General features: G+C 41.3%; 1 protein-coding gene across 1 annotated transcript in view; it reads left to right on the top strand.

Annotated features, from left to right (window-relative positions):
• Positions 1-13,239, top strand: part of TAFA1 (TAFA chemokine like family member 1) — a 214,656-nt gene extending 201,417 nt beyond the window's left edge. The window contains exons 4-5 of the mRNA XM_027895138.1: positions 8,452-8,576; positions 12,367-13,239. Coding sequence (XP_027750939.1) covers positions 8,452-8,576; positions 12,367-12,384 — 143 coding nt within the window. The 3' untranslated portion in view covers positions 12,385-13,239. The remainder of the gene's footprint in view (positions 1-8,451; positions 8,577-12,366) is intronic.
• Positions 13,240-24,739: the final 11,500 nt, after the last annotated feature.

The following is a 24,739-nucleotide window of genomic DNA, read 5'->3' as shown; positions in this document are numbered from 1 at the left end:
CACACCTCTCAGCAGGCTCTTTTTCCAAATATTCTTTGATAATCCAGATTTTAGGATTGACTAATGACACCTAGTCACATCATGTGCTATTAATGTCTGTAGATTCAATAAAGAATTTTTCACCTTTATTTATTTACAGGAACTTTCTCTGTTGACAGGAAACAAGAGAGAAACACTCCACAATTTATACCTAAGCGGTACACCAGGATTTAATTTCATAACTGATAACTCTCCAATATATTATGCATGCTTTGTTATGCCTTATAAATGCATTACAGTTATATAATTTATTCATTTCCAGTGTTCTTTCACAGAGTGCTTTTCTGCTAAGCTGTGATTCTGGCACCTCATTCAGTCAAAATTCCATAATAGACTTTCACCCTTCAGAGCCCAGCTTTTCCCTTCCACATCCCTAAACCCAACACCCACAGCACAGGGAACTCACGATTGAGCAAACGGCAGCTTTTACAGGCACCAGATTTGGTCTGAAACCTGCAAAGACCAAGCAGGGTTTTCTTTCCTGTTTCTCCAGTAACTGTTGGATCACACACTAAACACAGATCTAGGCAATCACTGCTCCTCTTGGGTGCTGACTTCTACCAGCATGAGGGACAAAGTCATAGAATTGTATCTATCTATCTTTGGTTCATCACAGCCAATTCCCAGCAATGCTGGTTGTGTGAGCAAACATCTCTACAGCACCATCAACATCACAGCCACTCATCATTCAGACACCCACACACACATATATATATATATATATTTATATGTACACAAACGTATATATATTTATGTAAAGATATATGACTCAGGGTCCCTTCAGCCACTGCAGGAATAGCATTTCAAGGCCACTCACAAACTTCTGTGTACCACCCACCCCCCCATCCTCATCTCACAGCTTGGTTCTTCTCCGTCTGCATTTCAATTCATTCATTTACTTTGTTAATGAATTATTATAAATGAAAGATTAACATTGCATGGAGACATCTTCTTTGATGGACACCAGTCCTCAACCCTGGTCTGAAACATGTCTGTGAATATTTATAACTAGCTTCTTATTGTCTTACCAAAAATGTATAATTATATTGAAGTTCATTGGCATTTCACTAAATATATAACAAGAAGATTAAGTTTTCACTAGGTTATCTGAAGCCACTCAAATAGGGTGTAAATAACACTGCTTCATTGCACAAATATTTTATCAGCCTGCTCTCAGCTTTGTTCTGCAGCAAGGGGGTGGATTCAGTTCCAAACTTCACTAATAAATAACAGCAATGGGTCTCCCTAACCTGCAAAAGATCAATTTTCTCCATACAGGCCGGGAGGGGATCCTCAGTCACCTGCATTCATTTCAGCTCCCTGAATGTGGCATTTCATGTTCTCATTAGTCTCATTAGCACTCATTAATGTCAGCAGGTTGCTCTCAAATGACCCACTGTCTTTGCAGAGAGGTTGTGTCAAACACCAAGAAACTCACACACATAAAACTACAAATAAAGGTGGGTGGCTTGACGCCTGCCTTAGGTGTGTGTTGCTGTGCATGAATTCAGGAAGTCCCAAGAAAAAAATAAAGGACTGTGTCCTAGCACTCTGGAAGGTCACAGAATACACTATGCACTTTTGGGGAGACAAGTTTATCATACATGATTTATTTTATCATTTCATGTCCTTTCTCTCTGCCACAGATATCTGCAAAAATCTGTTTCGTCGAGACTTGCTCTGCCTTTCGCTGCAGAAATCAAGTTTCCCTATAGATAACGCAGTGGAGGTTCAGTTAGAATATCAACTATAATCCATGACTTTCAGAGGAAAAAAATGTCAAGCACTGGTCCTGTCTGAGCTCAGTGGAATGTGGAATAATTAAAGCTTAAAAAAGCCTACACCACCCCCTGAGCACAGATTTATCAAATGGGAATGGGGTTGAGGGTCAGCTGCCAGCAGGACTGACCTGGGACCAGCTGACACCTCTGGGAAGGAATGCCACAACCCACTGGCCTCCAAGCCTGACAGCTTCTTTTGGCTTCATTTTTTTTAATTGCCTTAAAATCTGAGACTTTGAAAAGGTCTCAGAAGCTGAGCTGTGAGGGTCCAAGAAAAATTTTGGTTGCTGTTCCCTGTCCTACACATTGCTGCTGAGATCTATCCAACCCAGAAGATGACTGTGCAAATTTGACAGTCCTTAAAATATGGGTGTTTTTTTCTGTGTACCTGACTAACAAAACGAGGGGGGGTTTTACCTCTGAACAGCTGGGCACACTTTATAAGCACTCAGAGGACCTGAGTACTGTCACTGTTAATGGGCTCACGGAAGTGCAGATGCACATTCACTCACCATGAAGGTGCCACCCATGAGAAATTGTGGTCCTCTTTTGGCTATGGATGCCCCTCAGCCATATGTCTAAGCAGCATTTGTTTCCAAAGGTGTAAAGAAAGGGACATGGAAAAATGACAAAGCTGCAGCAACTGACACTCCCAGGCTGAACAGCATTAAGGACTAGAAATTCCTTGGCAAGGTCTCAGCTATTTTGTGTGAAATCTGCTTTTGAACAGATCATCTCCATTCAGCTCAAAGTCAGGCATGTGCTTAAAAACCTTCTGGCAGCACGCAGACTTCACATAATTTTAATGTTATCATTTATTTTCGTAGTACCTAGGAAAGCCAAGCTCAGTCCAAGACACCATTCTTCAAGTTGTACAAATGCAGAAAACCGCTGCAATACAGTGTTAAAGATCAGCAGGTCAGTAAAGACAGAGGGGAACATACAAGGAAACACAACAAGAATAACTCATCCTCTTAAGTAAATAAAATTACAAATGGAAAATTGGGACAGCAAGGCGATGATTTACCTGTAGTAACAGAGGAAGTGAGAAGCAGAGCTGGGCTTAAAAAAGCTTTGAGAGTTTCTGCTTCTCAGGCCATTAGCCAACACCACCTCTATTAGTCATGTTGTTACGAGGGAAGTACACAGCATACTCGTCATTTTTCCTAATTTACCTAACAGTATGTCAACTGCTAGGAAATGGCAGTGTAAGTGGTTTTTCACTAGTGAGTCTTCTCATGCTGTCGAATTAACACCCTTTTTTGCTGGTTTATGCAAATCTTAAAAGGAAATAGTTCGTGGATTCTTTGCATCTAATCTGCCCTTTCATATTTAATGGGTATATTTCAGTGCATCCCACAGCGCTGTTCAGACACGCATTACACTCTTTAAAACACCCTACTCTTGCTGCTGAATAGATTGCAACAAAAAATCAAGAAATCTGAATGGAAAAAAAATTAAAATCTTCAATTCTTTTAAGTTTCTGCCAGTGAATTGATAAAACATTGTTCAAGAACCTGGAGAATACTGCAAATATCATCACGTTTTAAAAGAAAAAAAAAAAAAGTTTAGTATGCTGATCTCTTTTTAATGTTTACAACAATTAAAAAATATTAAATTAACTCAGCAGGACTGAATGTGAGGCAATTAGGGATATGAGACACCACTTGCCAGACTGATTGCCCTGTGCTTGTGTTTTAAACTAGAGAAATGTCCATTTTGCCAGAGCTATGAGAGGGCTGTTATCAAAGGCAGCAAAGCATTACACTGCAGGAGCATTATATTGATACTTCCAAAATTGAGTAAGATTGAATTAAAGCAGAGAGTTTGATAGCGTGGACTCCCTGTAGGAAACATCCTGTATTTCTCCTAGATAGCAATATTCAACCTGAAATCTTTTGTTTTGGATTTGTATTCTTTAACTTATCAGATTACTGCTTTACAGCTCCCAGAGTAGCCCCTGTCTCAGTCTGTTTATGAAATACATAGCCCTTCATATGACTCTTTCAGAACAATTTTCTCATCCTCCTAGAAGGTGTGTTCTCACCTCCATCCCACTCCCCGTGGCGTCCCAATAAAGTAAAAGAAACTACGTCTCATTCAGTTCTCTGGGATTTTGTTTTATAAGGAATAGGTGAGCACAGGATTACAGTTTCTCTCATTCTAGTTTATATCCATTTATTCTGAAAAAAATAAAACTGCCTGAAAGACTTTACCCACCTCTGCGCTGTCGCCATTGCCAAAATCTCCATCAGATCAAGAGTCTCTCACAGGGAGTTTGAACTTTCCTTTAATCTAATCCATTTAGAAAATGACACACAATTTATCCAATAAAGTGGAGAAAATTGATATCTTTTCATTAAGCTGACAAAGTCTTTTTCACTTCTGACATCTGTGAAATGTGTTCTCTATTTAGATTTTATTTATATCAATCTTTGATGGTGGAAACTAGATTTAAATGGAATGTTCTACACTTACAGTGGAAACTTTCCCATCCTGCAATGAGTGTCATACTGGTTCTGAAAATGAACTCTGCTTCTTATTCCTTGGAGTAACACGATACCCATAATCAGGAGGAAGCACAATCTAATATCTCCATTCCTTTGTATTCTATTTCTATACAAACAAAATGTGTACACTTTATCACAGGCAAAAAGAGAGCTGCTGTGGCTTCATAATGGCAGCTGCAGAAGCAATCTTGGAACATTTCAATACATAGCATGTTCCCCCTAAACTGCTGAAAAATGCATGATGATACTTTGCTCTGTTTTCATATTTCAGGGTATTCCATAAACATGAATTAAAGTTATCTATTACTCTGTGAGGACTGTCATACTGTTACATTGTTAAATATAACATCTTTATACTTATTGTCATATGGAGTTGGTCACGTTGTTAAAGCAATCTCCTAAATACAAATGCAGAAAGGTAAAAGGAGAATTTTATCGGGGGAAAAAAAAAAAGTCTTTGCATTTTCTACGCACACTGGGGTAACAAACACGACAAAAGCAAGTGCCTGTGAGTCTCTGGGATGTGTGTGCACACATTTTCTCTGTCCATGTCCTGGTAATCACCTGTTAGAGGGCTTTGAACAACTGAGTAGCTTCAGTTTAGTGCAAGAACTTGAAGACTGATAAATGTGCAACATGGCAAGTTCAGGAGTTTCAACAGGCAGTTTTAATCAAAACTTTTATGTATTTATTCCAAATTTGGCTTGATCTGAGGGGAAGATTATGGAATAATGGGTGTTTCCATGTTGGTTCTGACCTTTCAGGTGTAGATGTTTGAAGTTGTTCAGTGCATTTCTACTGCCCCTTAATAGAATACACTGTTACTGAAATTCAGGGGGAGAACATCCCCCTCCAGCTCTTTCATGCATCAAACCTTTGTGCTCCAGGTGCTGCCCAAGAGCAAGTTAAAACACGGTCACTACCCTTGTGCAACCTGCAAAGGTTCTCATGAGCTTTGAAGGCTGAAACCCACTGAATCCAACCTAAACTGGCAGTTCCCTGCACTCGCCTAAGGCTTTGGGCATTATGTTTGGAAACAAATGTATTTTAAAATGCAATAGAATTGTGTAAACACTAGAAAATAAAAGCTGTTCTATTCCCCTTTCCCTATATTCAATCTGATCCTGAGGTTTCTTATCTGTAGCATGTTTCTCTGGAGCACATGATTAGCAAATGCCATTTCAACCAAATGCTTTTTTGTGTTAATCCATGCAGACTAAATACATCAAATATTTTGATCAATTTTTTCTATAGCTTTGCAAACAAAGATTTAAAAAAAACCCAACAAACAGCCAAAAGGAAACTAACTAAAACAAAACACGAGGAAAGCAGGAGCAACCAAGGCTTTTCTTTCCCCATGGCTGAGGGTATCTGTGTCAGTCAATTCAACCTTGCATGAAGAAACTCTGTGCTTCATGTATTCCCCAGACAGTGAGAAGAACACAATGAAAACCACTCCAAAACGTTACAAGTGTCTAATCCAGCATGATGTGAGCACTCACAGCCTGTGCTGCCTGGTGACTAAGGGGAATCTGGAATTCTCATCCAGAATTAGCAGTTCAGGTCAGAAGCCCAGGTTCCTCAGGATCTGGGAGTTCTTGAGTGTAAACCAGCCTGAGGGAAAGCATCTTCACTTGAGCAATTCTCTCTCACACACAACTGCCTCAGCACATCTCAGAGAGAAATAACTTAAAAATTGAGAAGCTGCATCATATTCCTTGGGGAAAGTTCACCCCTCCTCGTACAGGTGGACCCAAATCTCAAATGCTGCAAACTGTGATTCATTTTAAAGCTTTTTCCCTCCCTCTTTGAACAGAGCTGGAGGTGTAAAACTTTGAAATCAAATAGAACTCATCGACAGTGCCCAAGAAGGACAACTGGTCTTAAAGACTAAGAAGCTCTTAATAGAAGAGAAAACCTATTAACACAAGACTCAAAGGAAGTAATTTTCATTGGGTTCTGGATGTCCCTGCCACAGCATGGGGCTGAGGACAAGACCACAGTGAGCTTTGTAGTCCTTCAGACTTACAAAGGATTTTGCCTACTTACATATTAGAGACAAAGACAAAAAAGAGCTTTAGATCTGCAAAGGGCCTTAGTTTCCCCCATTATAAAAGGAGCCTGGTCTCCAGCCCAGGTGGGCTTCCTTGTGATTGCACTGCACTGTGTTCATAAATAAATAAATAAATAAATAAATAAATAAATAAATAAATAAGGTATGTTTGTATATACTAAAACCTGCACACCATTACATGAAGCAGTTGCCATTTGCCATTAAGGTTCGGTGCTTACTTTGCATTTGATTATTTTTCAAGGGCAAGCTCCGAAATCTTGGGCTGCATTTAACAGCGTCAGTAAGCAGTTAGATCATTTTAATTGCCATGAACAGCTTTGCTTCTCCATGCTGCCTCTCAGTCTGTATTCATGTCAGATCTCTGGTTTATATTGTAAACCCTCTAGGCCAGGGTGTTCAGGTTTGTGGTTTGTAGCACCCAGCACTGGAGGATCCCTCTCCATGGTTATTTAATCCTATGGCACTGCTACCAGTAAATAATTACGATCATCACTTTTGATTCCACAGCCCAGGATTCTTCTCACGCATCCTGAGGATGCTCTGCTCTGATGATTGCTGTGAAGGCCAGTATTTAGCAGGATATGGTTTTTCAGTTTGCCCACTGCACAGTCAATTATTAGAGCACAGACTCAGCCCTCGTGCCTTTTCACGCATAGCAAAGAGAGACATCTCTTTTCTCTACTGTTAGCAGCATTAATGATACCCTTCTGAAAAAGGTGTGTGAATAGCATCATTAAGCTGCCTTCCAAACACAGGTGCAAAGAGCTTCTTTTTTGTGTTGCATCTATGGATAAATGATACATTACATGATAAAAATCAGGTATAATCTGTGGGAAGAACCAGGAACACAACACAGAATGATAGAGGATCATTTTAGGGCCTCTTCAACTGAACTATTCTGTTCAATTCTATATTCAAGAATTTAATTATAAACTCTGAAATGTCCTTAAATCAATGCATGCACAACAGGGCATTTTCCAGAGCTGAATGGTGTGTTATAAGGTAGTCAGCTGCTTCCAAGGTATTTTGTGAGCTTGAAGCAGCCATGTGGGGTGATATGAATGGGTTAAGCATCTCTAATTGAGTGAATGTGCAGAAAGCTTTGACAGGCTTCCCGAGTGCAACCATGAAATTAATTCTTCCCAGAGAAAACAAATCACAGACAGAGCCACTCTCACTCTAACTAGTCACAGTTGCAAGGTGAGCTAAAGTTTATCACCATCCCCAGACAAAAAATGTCATTAAGATACAGTTAAGGATGTAGTCAGATACCAATTCCCAGGCAAGAAACTTCATTGAGGTGCACTCAAGGTTGTAAACATACGTGCCAATTAAATTCAAACAACAAGGTCCAAACACTGTCATTATTTACAACGTTAAATATTTGGAAATTAAAAGTTACTGCTTGAGATAATATGGTTCCTATAAAATTCATAATCAGGTTTCAACAAACAACTTCTGCTACTGTTCGGTATTACCTTGCCCTCTATTTCTAGTTGTGACTCTCCCTGCCATGGAATGCTGGGAAAGCTAAAAGTCTCCATGGATTCAAAACATTCTGGACAGATTTGTGGTTTAAAAAAAAAAAAAAAAAACAGCTGCAAGTATTGAAAGCAAAGCAGACACAGTTTTATCTGGAGCAGCCTGAGCCACAAGTCCTGGAGACCCAGAGAATATTCTGAGGAAAATCTCTTTAGACTTGCCTTGTACTTATACACGTCCACAAGGATCAGATTGGCACTCACAGAGACAGGCTGTTAGGGTGGATGGTCCTTTGGTCTGCAGCAGCATTGCTGCCATCACAGCTTCCCCTGCAGTCACAGCACGATAACAGACTGGATCTCATGTGTGAGGAGGCTGTGGAAAGCACTGCACTGTCTTAGGCAATGCAGGATGCCAAAGAAGTAATTAAATATGAAATCCTCACAACTAAACTTCAGTTGAAGGGATGCTCTGCCTTTTAAACGCGGTGCTAGACCCCTGAGACACTATTTAATTAGATTTGTTCATTGTAACGCAGTTGCAAGCATTATCTTTTCTCTTTCAGCTTCTATAGTGATTGGGAAATGGTGGTGTGAGATGGAGCCCTGCCTAGAAGGAGAGGAATGTAAGACGTTGCCTGATAATTCCGGGTGGATGTGTGCGACGGGCAATAAAATCAAGACCACCAGAGTAAGTTGGCTTTCTGTCTGTACCCAGGAGGTCCTATTAGGAAAGGGAATCACTAATGATTGCTTGCCTATGTCTGTTCCATCATCGTGTCTGCTGTAAAAATCTTAAGGATCACTGCACACCTCCCCAGTCACTCGATGCTTCTGGCCATAATTTGGTGAAAATTCAGATGGACCAGGCTGGTCAGGTGAACCCAGGCTCAGTAACCAGCAGGCTGGAGCTGCTGAATTGCCAGGCCACTTTCTAAGAGTCATTTTCACCTCAAAGAAAAACCCCTAGTGCCCCTCACTGAATCCCTTTCTGGTGGCTGAAGGGAAGAATATTTTCCTACATCCCTTCCTTGCCTGTTCCAGGCCACATCTGTGTTAGCAGCTGCACAAGGGATATGTGACAGAGGACTCGACTCCCTGTCTGCATTTCAGGTCTTACTTCAGAGCAGCTCTAGCCCCATGAACCCATTAGTGACATGTTCTTGTGATGCTGAGGGTTCAGGTAACACAGGCCAACAGGAGATGACAGCTTTCACCACACAATGCCAGGAAAACACACAGATGGGGCTGCAAAGACAGAGAGTGTGAATGAGCTGCCTAAACTTCTCCCACTATGACATTGCCTTGGGAATAAAAGTGTTTTTCAAAAATAGTCTTTAGCTTTTCTTTCTCGTTGTGAGATTTTTTTCGCAACCGTTTGCTTAAAACTGACAAATATACCTGTATTTAACAGTTTTAATTATTTTCATACCACAATTGAATTTTTTTTCCAAGAAATTTACACAATTCTCAACTCAAAGTATGTCTTATAAATATATAAATTTTAATTTTCCATGAAGTGGAAAATATCTTTTGAAACCTGCCAATTAAAAAAAAAAAAAACATAAAAAAAAAAAAAAGGGCATATTTTCAAAACATTTTTCCCTGTTTACTAAGAAATTCTACATACTCATACCCAGCTGCTGACTCACAGGAACATGCTTAGGGTCATGATTTTCTGACTTCTTCCTTTTTTTGCAATCCTAGTGCTAGTCATTTTTCATGTCTTTTAGGCTTTTTGTTGAAAGAGATCTTATCCTAACTGATCCCCATGCCATCGGAATTCTTTTCTTTCCCTCCATATGATCTACACTAAGAGGAAGGATTTGTATTTCACATCCAGCTTCTTGAGCTGAGCCTCCTGGCACGGCTGATCACAACAAAACATTAAATTATTGGGGTACCTGCTAATTTAGGGGATTTCCTTTGCAGAAGGCAGGAAGTGACCCCCAAAAGCAGGATCCATATTGTCTATCACCTCCTAGAAACACAAAGAAAGCATGGAGGGAACTGTGATTTCATGACTCAGTTTCACTGTTGTGGCTGCAAATCCTTCTGTGCTCTCAGCTGATTTATCACAGTGCAGAACCGCTGGAAGGTTGTACCCTAATGCATGTGGCCTTGCAGTGCAGTCAAAAAATCCCCAAACACAAACTTACTACATGTCCTTTCCACTGAGGCAACACCTTTCCCACTGAATTGGGGAATTAAAATGGAAGAAAGGGATGTCAAAGAAGTAAGAAGCAACATGAAGGATCTTATGCAATAATTCATTCCTTCTGCACTCTGTCTGAAAGTTATATAATTTAGGAATTGCATTTGCTTTTTTCAAGTCAAACTGTCCTACTCTTAACTCCCCCAGTCCTCATCATATAAACTAGTTTTAGGCGATAGAAGTGATTGCTGGAAATTTAGCAGCTTCATTAATATGCAGATTTATGGTCCAATCTATTCAGTATGCATTATTGTATTTCATTTAAATTAAATACTTGCAGAGTGAATGCTCAGAACTGAAAAGAAATATTTCTTCATTTACCCACAGGAGTTATTTTAATTAACTTGTGAGGGGAGTACCTTATGGTGCTGCTTCCAGTAGAATTTTGCTTTGTTGCTTTAAAATATCATTACAGAACCCAATTGACAAAGGCAACGTGACATGATGCGCTTAGCAACTGTCTCTTGCATTTTCTGAGCAAAAATTCTACTTCTTAGTCCCTGAAACTTTGCTTGAATCTGTACCGCTGTGTCAAGTCTGGCAACGTAAATGTAAAGCAGTGGAAGCAATCAGATCCTGAACAGACATTTTTTTTCCTTAGTTTTGCCATTTCAGATGGCAGCAGAGAAAGAGAGTACAGTGTAATCTGTACTGACCACAGTCCAGGCCATAAGATTGGGCCATGTGTGTCTAATTTATGTAGTTAAGGAAGTTAAGAAAGCAGAAAAAAACAAGACAAGTCAGTCCACAACCTAGTTATATCTGTGGTGATGAGCCAAAAAGCTACAGCAAGTCTGCATAGGCTGTAAACTGTTTTAATGAAGGCTTTTCCTTACACTAAATACATTTATGTTGGGCAGCTGCTGTCCTGACAAGGAAAACATTCACATTTGTGAATCTCAGGATTAAAATACCCATTAGTGTATTCCTCCAGGCCCACAATAAATCACATATAAGCATGTGTGTGTGGATATATTTATGAATACATGTATATACACAATATGTATAATTTTCTAGAGTGATTAATACTGATTAATGTCAGAAGGAGGTGGACAACATATCCAGTGAAGTCTTTGCCAGCACATCCTCTTTCTGTGTTTAGTCCTTTCGCATAGCTCACTAATTATGTTTTTAAGGCCAAAGATATAAAGCTCACAGCTTCTGTAAATCAATTTGTTTTCTATTGATGGTAAGGCAGGTGACAAACAACACCGAAAGAAATCATTTTGTCATTCAATTTTTGGAGCAGTTTCAATGCTTTTTTTTTTTTCTTTTAATCTCTAGTCACTCCTTTTGTTTGGTTGGTTTGGGGTTTTTTTTAAACGTTACAATATAACTTTCAATGCTTTGCTTAAAAACATGGGGCCCTTGGAGCTGTTCTAGGACCTGCCTGGAGATCCCATTACCACGTTTCGCCAGAGCAACTGGCACCAGGCTGGATGTTGCTGATAATCTGGAGGATGGATATTAAAGTGTTGAGCACTTGAGGACTCGCAGAGCAGCTCAGCTCAAAGCACCTCTCCAGCTTCACAGCCTGCACCCTGCACTACAGCCCACCCAGCCCCCAATTTCCAGAGAAACACTTGGTTTTCCATACATTTTGCATTCAGAGAAATGCAGGGCATTTTATGGTTCCCTGAGGCACCTGAGCATCACATTTCCTCACAGCCTCTGCTCATCTCATCCCGCAGCAAATAACACCTTGGCACCAGCTCATTCCCTTCCCCTGCTCCAGGGGAATGGCTTCAAACAGAGAGACAGTAGGTTTAGATTGCATATCAGGAAGAAATTCTTCCCTGTTAGGGTGGGGAAACCCTGGCACAGGTTGCCCAGAGAAGCTGTGGCTGCCCCATCCCTGGAAGTGTCCAAGGCCAGGTTGGACGGGGCTTGGAGCAACCTGGGATAGTAGAAGGTGTCCCTGCCCGTGGCAGAGGGATTGGAATGAGATGATCTTTAAGCTCCCTTCCAAACCAAGACATTCTGGGATTCTATGATCTCCTGCACCACCAACCCAAGTGGTTGATGCACATCCAGCATCTCCCAAGGCACAGGCAGGAGCTTACTCAGGGTCTGTCTTCTGCCTGTCCTTACATTCTTGCAGCCCTGAGAGAAAAGACACACCCACCCCCCCAGAACTGCAATCTAAACTCAGCTATATCACTCACCCTTATACCACAGAGCCTGGGTCTTTCTTTCCCACAGGAATATATTAAAAAAAAAATAGCATATTTTATATAACTGACTCTTTTGCACTTTCTCACTGCAGATCCACCCGAGGACTTAACAGAGCAGCTGCGTCTGCATGGAGACAGTGAAAGCCCTGCTGATGGATGAGGACAAAGTATTGAAAGTTTAAAACCATCTCAGCATTTACAAGCCAAATGGATTTCTTATTTGCACTTTGACTGTTTACCAGAGAACAACAGTGGCTTTACTGTGCGAAAGAAAGGATTCGGTGGAAATATTGCCCCTGATTTTTGACAGCTGAAAATAAAAAAATGAAGAAAATGGTTCCTTTGCTAAAGTTTCCGAGATTGCAAAGTACAAACAACAGTATAAGTTTGGATCTACAATTTACTTTATACCAGTTAAAGTATATATATATATAGAAATATATATATATTAATATATGATATTTTGAAATAAAAGCCTCACTCTTCAAGAAATTGAATAGTACCACACTTTGCTGCAGCTGCTATAATTTTTTTTCCCTTTTTTTGTAATGGTCTGGAAGTTCCCTACCTGTTTGAGAGAGAAATGTGGCAGAGAAGAGGCAAAGCAAACCTTCTGCGTTACAAGGACGCCTAAGAGCTACACGAATCCTACTGATGCGGCATCCAGAGCTTCCTGTTCCCTTTGGCAGAATTTTGAGGGCATTTGTTGTTTCACTTTGTGTTCTGGAGGCTTTTCCCCCTGTGCAATACTAGCATGCTGGCTTTGCTTCATTAACCATACTTGATTGATATATAACAATGATGATAATTCTATCCTCTTCCAAGAAAATATTTTTAGAGCTGTTAGATATTCCACGAAGAAGAGATGGACAACTATTGAGTGAAGTACAGTATGTATTAAAAGTTTATTTGGCAGAGTTTGGTAGACTGTGAGCTCCCTTCTTATTAAAGATGTACTGTACGTACAATGTCTTCAGACTTTGTATAGCTCTTAGAGACTCCAGTAAAAACCCAGTAACCACCTCCAAAGCTTTGCATTGTTGGCTCACTAGTTCTTTGAAACAACAACAAAGCTATTTCTTCCCAGACCAACACATGAGGGGAATTTTGCATACGGTTTGCTTTGTCGGGAGCCCATTTGCTACCTGTGAACAAGCACCTCAGCTGGAGCAAATGCCTCTGTGGACACCCTGAATGCTCAGGCACATCCCAACACAGGGGACTGCCTGGCTGTGTGCTCCTATCCCACAGCACACATGGAAGAACTACCTAAATTTAAGTTTCCCTCGTTGCAGGTCAGGCTAATTCAAATTAAGAGCATTTGCCACCAGCTAAAAGCAGACACGTGGGCAATTGCCTGGCACAGCAAACACATGGCAGTTTGTGGTAAGCACAAACTTGTGGCTGAGCCCTGCTTTCATTTCAGGAGTAGTTTCCTTCAGTTTAATGTTTCTTACCAAGGAGAACTGAGCTGAGCTGAGATGCTCCCCAGCAAAGATGTGTCCACAGAGACATGGACTCACTCACTGTGAGTGGTTCAAACTCCCATTTCTAGCTGAGCTGTTGCTGTTCACCAGGCAGCCTGGCTTCTGCATTGCTGAAGAAAGATCAGATCCGAGGGTTGAAATGTACAAGCCTAGTTCACATTCCCAGGCACTTCTGTGAGCGGTCCAATTAATTCCAGGGGGGTTATTCATGTGGAAAAGTGTCTTGCTGTCACGCATAAGTCTGCGCAATCTACCCTTGAGTCCACCTAATGCTACCAAATCAAAGAGGAATAGGGAATTGTAAAACTAGTTTTATCCAGTCTAGCTTCATTTCTTTAATATTTCCAATTTTCTTTCAGCCTGCTTACCTGCCTCTCACAGGACCCCTTTGGCCACGCTGATCACTTTTAATCCAGTGCAGAGGAAGTGCTGCACTTCCCAGCCTAGATTTGGTTGCAATTCTCCCACTAACTTTCTTTCTCCTTCAGGGCAACCACTTCAATCCTGATGCGTCAAGAGGCAGAAATTGTCACTGTAATTACACTGTAGGTTAAAGCAGCTACATGACGTGTCACGCCATACCCCACGCCAGCTTTCCATGCTGGTCTTTGCCTGATGCTCACAGTGGAAGGGGATAAGCTGTTTCCAAGCAATTCTATTATCTGCCCTTCAAAAAGAGATGAGTGAGAGATATCCAGGGAAGAAACAGGCTACTCAGGAAAGAGGTAGAATCACCCTCTCTGGAAGTGTTGGAAAAAAGTCTCAGTGTGGCCCTTGGGGACATGGTCTAGTGGTGAAGATGGCAAGGTTAACCCTTTTAGAGGTCATTTCCAACCTTACACATTTTGTGGTTCTTCTGTGCATGGAAAGGAGCATAAGCCTCACCACCAGTTGTAGATCTTAGCATGCAGAGACAAGCCTCCCTGGTGTCCCATCTGGACAGGCCATGTATTTTCTGGCTACAGCCCCCCCGTCCAAATCACAGAAGACACCTGAACCCCAGTCTATGTTTTAGACATGGTCTGCCATGGCCATAGTGCCCCTAGTGCCATCATCTCACTTCTAGGGGGAACACTTTCTGCCTGGTTACCCACAGGGATCATCAGACCCCCTCCAGCCTCACCTGCCACAAGGGGACACTCCTCAAAATAAATCCTTAGCATTTCCGAATTTTACTTGAACAGCACTTAAAAAACCCTAAGACCCCTCTCAAGCTAGGAAGCCCTTGGTGCACTAGGAGATAGACCCTGCCACCAAGAGGTAAGTCCATCCAAAGCCAGGATATGTTATCACCCCTTTACCCGCTGGAACTGAGGCACTCAAACCTAAATGGCCCCTCAAGATCACACTGGAGGGCTGTGGAAAATTTGAGCAGAAACTGAACTTTGGTTTCCTTATTCCCAGTCTCCTGATACTCCATAAAAGGACACACAGAGAGCAAACTAACACACGGCCTCCTGCACCCTTTGCCAAAGCCTGAAGTGTCAGCACTGGGAGGTATTTACCCCAAAGCAGTGCATCCCACAGGGCTCAGACTGTGAGTAGATAGCAGTGCTTATGCCTGTGCCTATGAAATATGCCTGTTGAGATTGGGAAATATTAGACTTGCTAAAATATAAGAAGGAAATGTTGTCATTACCAAAGGAATGTTTCTCAGAGATGTTTATGAATTTTTCCTTGCCAGTAGGCAGCCTCAAACATCACCCCACCAAATTCAGTAAACATCTGCGTCTCTTTGAAGTTGCTGCAAAATCTGCTCGTGTAGTGCTTCACTGAGAAACTGCTGTTTTAATTAAAATGTTTTAGAGGGGAATTAAGGCCTTTGCAAAAAAATAATGAGTAATAGAAAGTGAAGTCAAATTAAGAGTTGGATGCAGCTAACCTTCGTTGTTTCAGGGAACCAAACTGAAAACAATAATCAAAAGGATTCAACCAGCCTAAAGTCACAAAGATTCTGTATTTCAGGGATATGCAGTGCGTAGCAGGAAGATGTCAGAGCTACTTATCTTGGTCGATGGAAAGCTGATGTGTTTCAGTGGGGGAGTGCACGGGTCCCAAATCCTCATGGGAAAGTGACAGTCATGCCATTCTCTGCATAATATTAAAAGGTATTTATGTCAGGAGGAGAAAGTTAAAGTTCCTGCTTTCTGGCAGAAGTCTAGGCAGAGACATGTCAGGAAATTAGAAAAAGGAAAAAAAAAAAAAAAGAAAAATATTTGTAAATGCATCGAAGATAAACTTAGATTTATGTCAGTGTTTCTTCAGATGTGTGAAACCAAGTTATGTAAATCTAAAATGTACAAGTTGGAAAAAAATACTGCAAAAAGAAAAAAAAAAAAAAAGTAGCTACCATCTGCCTATTGATTCAGAAAACCTAGATTATGTGCTTCTGTCCAAAAATCTCTGGTAATAAAGAGCTCAGTGTGGTATGACTTGATATTGCTTTGAATATGCTATATGTTATATTTGGAAAAAAAAAAAGACCTATGAGGAAAGTCCACTGCTATGGGCAACATTATGAACAGCATGATGTGCACCCAGACTTGGCATTACAAGAGAAAGGACCGTGAAAAATTACTGAAGGTGATGCAGTTTATGAAGAGTGATGTTCTTATCAGACCTATTGATTATTAACAGAGTTTGCAGGTACTTTCAGTGGTGTATTGCTTGTATGTTTTCCTATTATAAAATGATTAGTTACATTCCTAACTCTCCTCATTTGCCACTTTTCTGTTTCATTATATGGTCCCAATATAATTACAGATCATAGAGAAGTTGTGAAGGAGATAAACAGACTTTGGCTTGGAAAGCACATCCATTTCATCTGAAGGTGGCAGGCTTTGTTTCTTCTTCAGTGGCACAATGAATATTGTAGCCTAAAATGAATTTCTCTTGTATCAATACCTCGGTCACATCCCAGTGAGCAGGGTTTAGAGCCTGACAGAGAAATGGGTCATGCTTCTTTGCTTGGTATTCTATTTTTTGTCAGAGAAAAATAGAAACACACTCCACAAATAATCTTTCAGGTAGACAGAAGGAGATGTGTGTTACAGGGCACTTGGTTTCAGGCTGTCAACACTTTTTCTAGTTCACCGATTTGAATTCAGATCATAGGCCTGACACATATTTATGGTTTCTTCTCCGAGAGGCTCACACAGTCAAAACACTTAACTTCACAAATATTTGTACTTTATAAAAATATGTGCTCTGAGAAAAAGAAGCTGAATCCTCTGCTTTCCAGGCAGGAAACCGAAACTCATAAGACCTGGGACCTGCCCAAGGTGATGCTAAAAATCTGCAGCAGACACAGCAGTAGAACTGAGGACTCCTGGATTTTAGGGCATCATTGCAGATGGTTCATCTACGCTTCACACCAAAGAAATTTGGTTGACAGCAGACTCTGGCTTTTAGCTCGTGTCACAGCAGAATTAGGGAGCCTGCAGTCAAGTGAGGACAATCATCTGCAAGCACCAGCTGATCAGAGCTTGTGCACCTCCCTTCAGCTGGGATTTTCAAACCGCTAATGCGTGGAAGACCACCAGTACATCTACTCCAACATCTTTTGCTCCCACAGGGACACAGTCCTGCCCAAATTTGGTTTCATGGCTCTGTAGTAGAAAGTGCTTTGAGCCTTTCAGATGAGAGCAGAGATGGAAGAAGGCACAGAAATGTCTGTGCTTAACCCTGGTGGGCTGAGAAACAGGTGTGGCCAACTCTTTGGCCCTCTTTTGGAGCTTGCAATTGCTAGGAGATGCCAATCCAATAGAAAGATTTTTCATACAAAAGTTGACTTTGAGCAGAGAAAACACACATTCCCTCACACCAGAAAAATGCCTGAAGCAGAAAACGAGAAGCACAAATAACTTGGTCTCCTCTGAAAAGGTGAATACTGCTGCCAGGGGAGAGGCTACTATACAGGGCAACTACTACTATGGTGGGGGGGTGGGGGTAGAAATTGCTTTTTTTTTGACAAATATTCTTCTGTGGACACACTTGGCAGATCTTTGCTAAAACCTTTTGCTGCTGCTTGACGTGAACCTCTGATTCCTGTGTGCAACTCAGAAATGTGAAGAGGAAACTCCATGACAGGCCTGGAAATGGCATCTTTTCATCCACCACTCATGGTCAGATCATTTTTATTTTCCCATCATGCAGCAATATGATCCAGTTTGTATGACCAAAACCAATATACTTGTTTGAGCATCAGGTTACTGACCTGCTTCCCATTATTTGTCATCTGTTTTCTTTCTCAGATAACTGTCCTTGATTCAGTTAGAATCTAGGAGGAGGCCCAACTAGATATGAAGCAAACTACCCACTGCCTAAAATATTGCTCAAGGGGAATATGCAAGTTCTTCCTCCCACCTGCCATTCCTCTTCATTTCCTATTTCATTTCATTTTCATCTCATCTCCTCCCCTCTCTTTCACACCACTCAATTGCATTCATCCATCTCTATTAGTCTTTTATTACCACTACTGCCCCACAGACTGAAGAAAAGACCTATTTCAGGGAGCTGTTCCCAACAACAGTGATTTATCTCATGTTCTTTCTTTTCCTTTTTCCTGTGTACTTTGGACGGCAAGATGCCAAGCTGTGCCAGGAGCTCCCCATATTTCACTTCCCACACCAGCCATCCCCAGCTCAGGGCCACAGGGTCCATCTCAAGTGTGTCCTGTGTACAGAGGAGATACTCCTGGTGTTTGATTTGCAGCAGAGGAGTTAATTGTCAGCTCCTCACCTTCGCTGAACCCATTTGTTTGTTGATTTTCTGAAGGTCTCCTGTACCTTGAACAGACCCAAGAACTCAGCACACTGACTATTGAGGGCTTGCCATCAGTTTATGCCTCTGCAAGAGGAAAATTCACTACTGTTGATCTGATTGGACTTTTTTTGGACTTTGAAGTAAAGAGTGAAGAACAGGCCAAGTTGCTGTGAAATGCACAGTGTGGGATCCAAGCACAGACACATCATAGAATCAAAAAGGTTGGAAAAGACCTCTAAGATCCTCAAGACCAACCATTAACCCAGCACTGTCAGGTCCACCACTAAGCACCACATCTACATAGTTTTTGAAGCTTCCAGGGACAGTGATTCCACCACTTCCCTGGGAAGCCTGTTCCAATGCTTTTTTCCTGGGCATTTTTTTCCTGGTGCTCTTTAAGTTATATTTTCTTTCTAAAAAGACTCTGCTATCTAGGCTAGTAGAGCCTACATGATATCCCATGTAAAATAGTCCAGAGTTTTCACAGATCTGGCCCCAAGTCCCTAAGTCCCTACTAGTTTCTCATGGACATGATAAAAAGCAGAGAAACAGGAAATGTTACAGGCTAAAGGCAATGGTCTCTCTGTCTTTCTCTGTTCAAAGGAATATTCCCTGGAAGCATCTTTGAAACAAAACATCAGCCTTCAAAGCATCCTGCAACCCAAAGAACTTCAATACTGAAATAATGCCAAAGTTCAGCTAAAAATCTTGAAAGGAAAAATGCATTTGGCTCTTGAATTCGAGTCCTTGTCAAGATCTTCCACCGGCTTTGCTTCTGGAATAGGAACTGAGGGGTCACCTTGAGACACATTTAAGCCATAATAACGAACACAAGTGGGGAAGAAGACCTGTATAGAGATTTCACTGCCTCTCAGTGAAACCTCCAGGCACTCTCCAGCATTTCTTTCATTCTACCAGTGTCAAGTTTAGCATTTAGCACCAGAGGGGCTTCACTGGATTCAGATTTGTATTCCACCAACTTTCCCTGAGAAAAAACAGTAACTAGATGGGGAAAAAAAAAAAAAAAAAGTTGGAAAATCACCATATCCCTAGTTTGTACATCCAAGCACTGCCTTCTCCTGAGCTGGCCTTGGAGGGAGGGAAGGCTCATAAAGGCAAGGGCAGAGGGGAATTCTGGCACCCAAAGCCCAAAAACTCTTGCAAGCCTACAGTGGCCTTTTCTGCTCATCTGTGCTGAAATGTGATAGTTATAAGAATAGCATGTTCTTTATCAGCTTTTCCACTCTCTCACCGTTTGATTTCCAGATGTTATTATAGCCTATCTCCTTTTCAGTTCATCTCCACCCTGGCTTTGTCCGAGGCAGAGAAAATGATACTGTGCTTACACAAAAGCCTATTCTTTTACTTGGCATACAAAACAAGACAAATGATAAGAGCCCGTTGGTTTTATTCAGCAAAGCTCATCTCAGCCTTTGCTTCACTGTGGGATTATAAACAGCATTCTGTCCTACTCCCCTAACTGAAACACCTTTTTTATATCACCTTTTTTTTTTTTTTTTATAATGTCAGAACACTTTGATTTGTTTACAGCCCTAGCTCCTTTAACTTGCTTCTATTTCTCTGATTTGAGCAGAATTGGAGATTTCCAAATAGTGGGCCCAATCCTATAATTTTTCCCTAGAGATGTTGTATCCACATAGTCTGTGACTTCCACCTTGCAATGCTCTTTCCAGCAGTGTCTTGTTACAGTCAGCACCAGCCCTGGGCAACACAAACTGAAAGATCCAACTCTGAATTGATGTTTCAGGTATTCACATCATATCAGACAAATTAAAATGCATCTTGGATGGTTTAATATTTGTTTCCAGCCTTTATCCTTCAGGCACTGACCTCAACGAAGAGAGTACAGCAAAAACCTCAGCAATGGCCAGCAAGGTGAGGAGAACAACAGGGACAAGAGCAGAACATGGAAGAGTTACCTACACACATAGGTGTCTAGGTAACACACCTGCTGCCTAGAAAGATTCTCCAGGCTGAAGTCACTGAATTCATCCCCAAGGACTGGATAGCAAGGGTTGACATTTTTTGACAGTTTCTGCCAAATTACATCAGTTTCCCTCATCAGTGGATTTAACCCACAGTATTTCCTGGTTCAGAATGTTGCTTTGCAGCCCCACAGCTGAGTTAAAAATGTCTTTTTCCCCCCAATAATAATTTCTATTTTGACTTTAGAGACTGCTCATTGCACATGATTTGTGAGACCTTGGAGTTAAAGATGTCCCCCAAAAGCTCTCAAATGTGCCACAGTGGCTTTTCCCAGCAATAGCATCTCAACTGTGAATCTAGCAGCAAACTACAACGAATACATGTGATAGGACCACAATATATCCCTTTTTCCACCGTGGAATAAAGCTGCAAAGGAAAATAAGGATGACAGGATTTCTTACAGTCAGTGCTGCTGAAGATCTGGGGGCAAAATTAGGAATAGCAGCCTAAAAGTGCCAAAATAGTTTAACCCAAAACTAAAAGTAGTTTTAACACATAGTTGTCATTGATTTCTAGTCCTCATACTCTTCCCTTAATGTGCTCCACACACATCCCTGGAGACTACAGTAACTCCATCTTTAAGCAACTCTTGTAGCTTTACCATTTGAAGACTTGACACAAGCAAGGGAACCCCAAAAACCCAACACCATCACCTGAAATGAGTGTAGACCTGGTCTGTGTTGCTGTCTCCAGCTTCCCTTTCAGCTGCTTACACTCCCAACTCCAACTTCCACCCTTACACTCCCAACAGAATTTTACCAGAAGATCTATGAGAGAGTTGTTCTTCACAAATTGCTGCCAGAATGAAAGTTATCTTATGCCTGAATAATTGAGGCACTCACCTCTACCAACAGCCAGTACCTTTCTGCAGCCCTCATTAACCCCCAGCAGCCCTTTTAAAACTGATCTGACAAGTCTCTTGCAGTCAAGGCAGTGGTTTGGGCAGAAGACTTGAAAAATGAGAGTCCACAACTGGTAAAGTTCTTGATCAGGATTATTATTATTTTTCCAAGTCAAACCCAAAGTTTGCATAACGAGGATTTCTGGGAAGATACGGTCTATTATACAGGGAAACCAGCTGTTCACCATTAATTGACACCATCCTTCTCAGACACCTTTTCACAGACACCCTAAAATCAGGATTTCTGAGCACATACAAGCCTAGCATTAAGTTAAATGAAAATTGAAGAACTGACCTGAAAGCAAAGATTACCAACCTTAACTTTCAATTTGTCAGGACCTTGCCATGATTTAAACACCAGCTGCTCTGCTTGAAATACAGTTTCTACCTTCAGCTCTTGATTTTCTTCACTGCTCTGCAGTGCAGAGGCTAAACTGGAAAATACCCATGGAGACATTATAATGTACCCATGGAAAATACCCTGGAGACATCAGAGGTAGCTTTCCTCAGCATTTAGCACTCAGTGCCCTCAGACACATCTGAGCCCACCAAACATGACCCAGCATAGAATTAATAAGGCTGGGTAAGACCTGTAAGATCCTGGAGTCCCACTATTAACCCAGCACTGCCAAGCCCACCCCTAAACCACGTCCCTAAGTGTCACATCCACACATTTTTTAAACACTTCCAGGGCTGGTGGTTCCACCACTTCCCTGGGCAGGCAGTTCCAGTGCTTGATCAGTGTGAATTATTCCAGCTATCCAGTCTCAAGTTAAGCAGTACAGAGACAAACCAGACTCACAGGAGGAGCAAATTGATATTAAAACCCCTGTCTGGACAGCAGAAGATCCACATCTCACTCATGACTTACATAAAAAGTGAGTTTGTACAAAGGCTATGCTGATCATTTCCTTAGGATTTAGAGAAATGAGCAACTTTAACTTTACAGACTTCATGGTTGCTTGATCTCACTACAGTAAACAGCTCCATATTTTTCCTTTTCATGTTTTATCCTGAAGCAACAGAGCATTACATTAATTGACTTGTCTTATTAATTCAATAAGCTGCTTCCAAGATGAAATGCTTAGCTATGCTTGCTTGTTTTTGGCACTTTTTGGTTGTTGGAAGAAAAGCTTTAAGGCTAGAATTGCTCTGATGTTTTCCACAGTTCACTGAATAATTTTATGCACTACTGAAGATTTGCCACATGTGGAATTACTGCAAACTGCTACTTTTTCATCATATTATAATTTAATTCACACTTTTACTATGATAAGAAAACATTTAACAGTTTGCATATTTGAAAAGTATATTTGTTCTGCCATAAAGTTGTGGTTAAGAATTCATTATGGGTCACTCCTTTCTAGGATTTATAATTTGGACTTAAGATACATTTAGAAGATTAAAGATGACATAGAAGCCACCCCATTCAAATGAATTATATAAAAGAAAATTCAGGGAGAAAAACTGACCTTGATGTAAATACAGAGCAAAAATAATTTACTGTGAGCTTGAGTAAGATTGAGAATTTCTTACTATTCCAGCAAGTTACTGGAGGGGAGGTGAATGTATTTTAAGGTTTAAAACCCCTACATTCCTTAAGGGGAAAATATTCATGTAACTGCGTGGATTCTTAGATTTGAAATTCTTTAGGAAACGTGAACTCTGGGTTTGCCTTTTTTTTTTTTTTTGGTCTGTGAACTGGGTGAAAAAGAAGCCTGGCCTTGGGTGGTGGAGCCTGGCAGGGAGCAAGGGCTGGACACAAAAACAGTGAAAATCAGAATGCTGCAAAAAGGAGTCATTGGACGAACAGGTCAATTGTTCCTGCTCCCGGGGGTAGGAAGGCATGACTGCAAAAAATGTCCTTTATACCCTCCCTTCATCCGCAGCAAGCAAAATTTTGTTCCCCAGCAACAAGTATATCAGCTCTGTGCTCAGAGGAGATGCAGGTGGTCAAGGCAGTGACTCCCACCAGCCCTGGTGTGGGTTGGTGCAAGGGGTGACAAACCTTCTCCCCCCAGGGCCAATGTGCAATCCCTGCTGCAGCAAACCCCATCTGGTAATCACGAGGGTTTGACTCAAAATAAAAAGACTTTTGCCTGCAGTGAGGTCCTGCTTGCAAGTGAAGGTTATTGATCAGGTTTCTGCCCTTAAGATAAGAAATCAAAACATAATTTATGCTCAGAGTGACCTGCAGGTGTTTGCACAACAATTAATGCCCACAGTTATGGTGATGCAGCTGGACACACAGCAATTGATCTTTTCCTTGAGACATTTTACCCTTACAGCCCCCACCTCTAACTCTTCATTATGTCCCCATACTCGTTCCTTTTCAAAATTATCATACTAAGCAAAGCTCAATGCACTGTTTAAACGAGAAAGGAACATCTGGTGAGCTGAGACTGCTGGGACTCCTCGGACAGATAAAGTTGTAGCACATCTCCTCTGTCTATGGAAATGCATTGTAAATTAAATCTGAAAATCGTCTGGAAAGGCAGAGGTCAGAAAGGAAGCGGAGAAACACCATCATTTGTGCCAAGGTCAAATTCCAAGCAGCTCAGCTTAAAGTCAGTTTATTTTCATGGGTTCAGTCACAAAGTATAGCACTGTCCACTCATTATTTTGTATTTTAACAGTTTCCTAAAGGTGCTTGCAACACCATATTTTGGCCTTCAAAAAATACATGCCAAATATAGTATAAAACAGACAAATCTTGTGACTATGAAAATATTTCTCTCCTAACTCCTCTTTTTTTTCCCCTTCCATTTCTTTTAAAGAAATGTGGGATAGTACTGAAATCTCAGTCTTTATCTGCCTGAGACTGAACCACTGCCTGCTGGTCTACCTTAGTTTAAAAAAAAAAAAAAAAAAAAAGAAAGAAAGCAAAAAAAGAACAAGTTGTGCAGTGGACCATCTGCCGTGAAACATAAATGTCTTGTAACAGCAACGAGCCGAGAGCCATGAACCACTTAGCCTGAGGGAGAAGATGTTTCAGCAAGGAAACCCTCAAAGAGACGGGTGATGCTCCCTTTCAGCTCCAGCTGCCGTTGGAGCCCAGCTCTCCACAGCCTGCTGAATTCCTGCCCAGCCTGATGGCTCCTGCTGCCTCACCCCTTCACCTCTGCATTCATGCAGAGAGACTGAATCCCTGGGAAGATCAGTCATTTCTGTTAGTGCTACCCTGTGGTCACAGATCCTCCTCGCACCGCTGTGTCAGGGGATGATGTTACCTGGAGGTTATCGCCACCTCCACGCCAGGGACATCCCTGACCTGCTGCCACAATTTGTCTGACACAGATTAGGAGT

This window comes from Empidonax traillii, unplaced genomic scaffold (genome assembly GCF_003031625.1).
Source record: "Empidonax traillii isolate 1590-97213 ecotype Southwest subspecies unplaced genomic scaffold, ASM303162v1 scaffold450:size721730, whole genome shotgun sequence".
Classification (NCBI taxonomy): Eukaryota; Metazoa; Chordata; class Aves; order Passeriformes; family Tyrannidae; genus Empidonax; species Empidonax traillii.
Note: the sequence above shows the minus strand (reverse complement) of the source record. Positions and strands in the feature narration are given on the sequence as shown.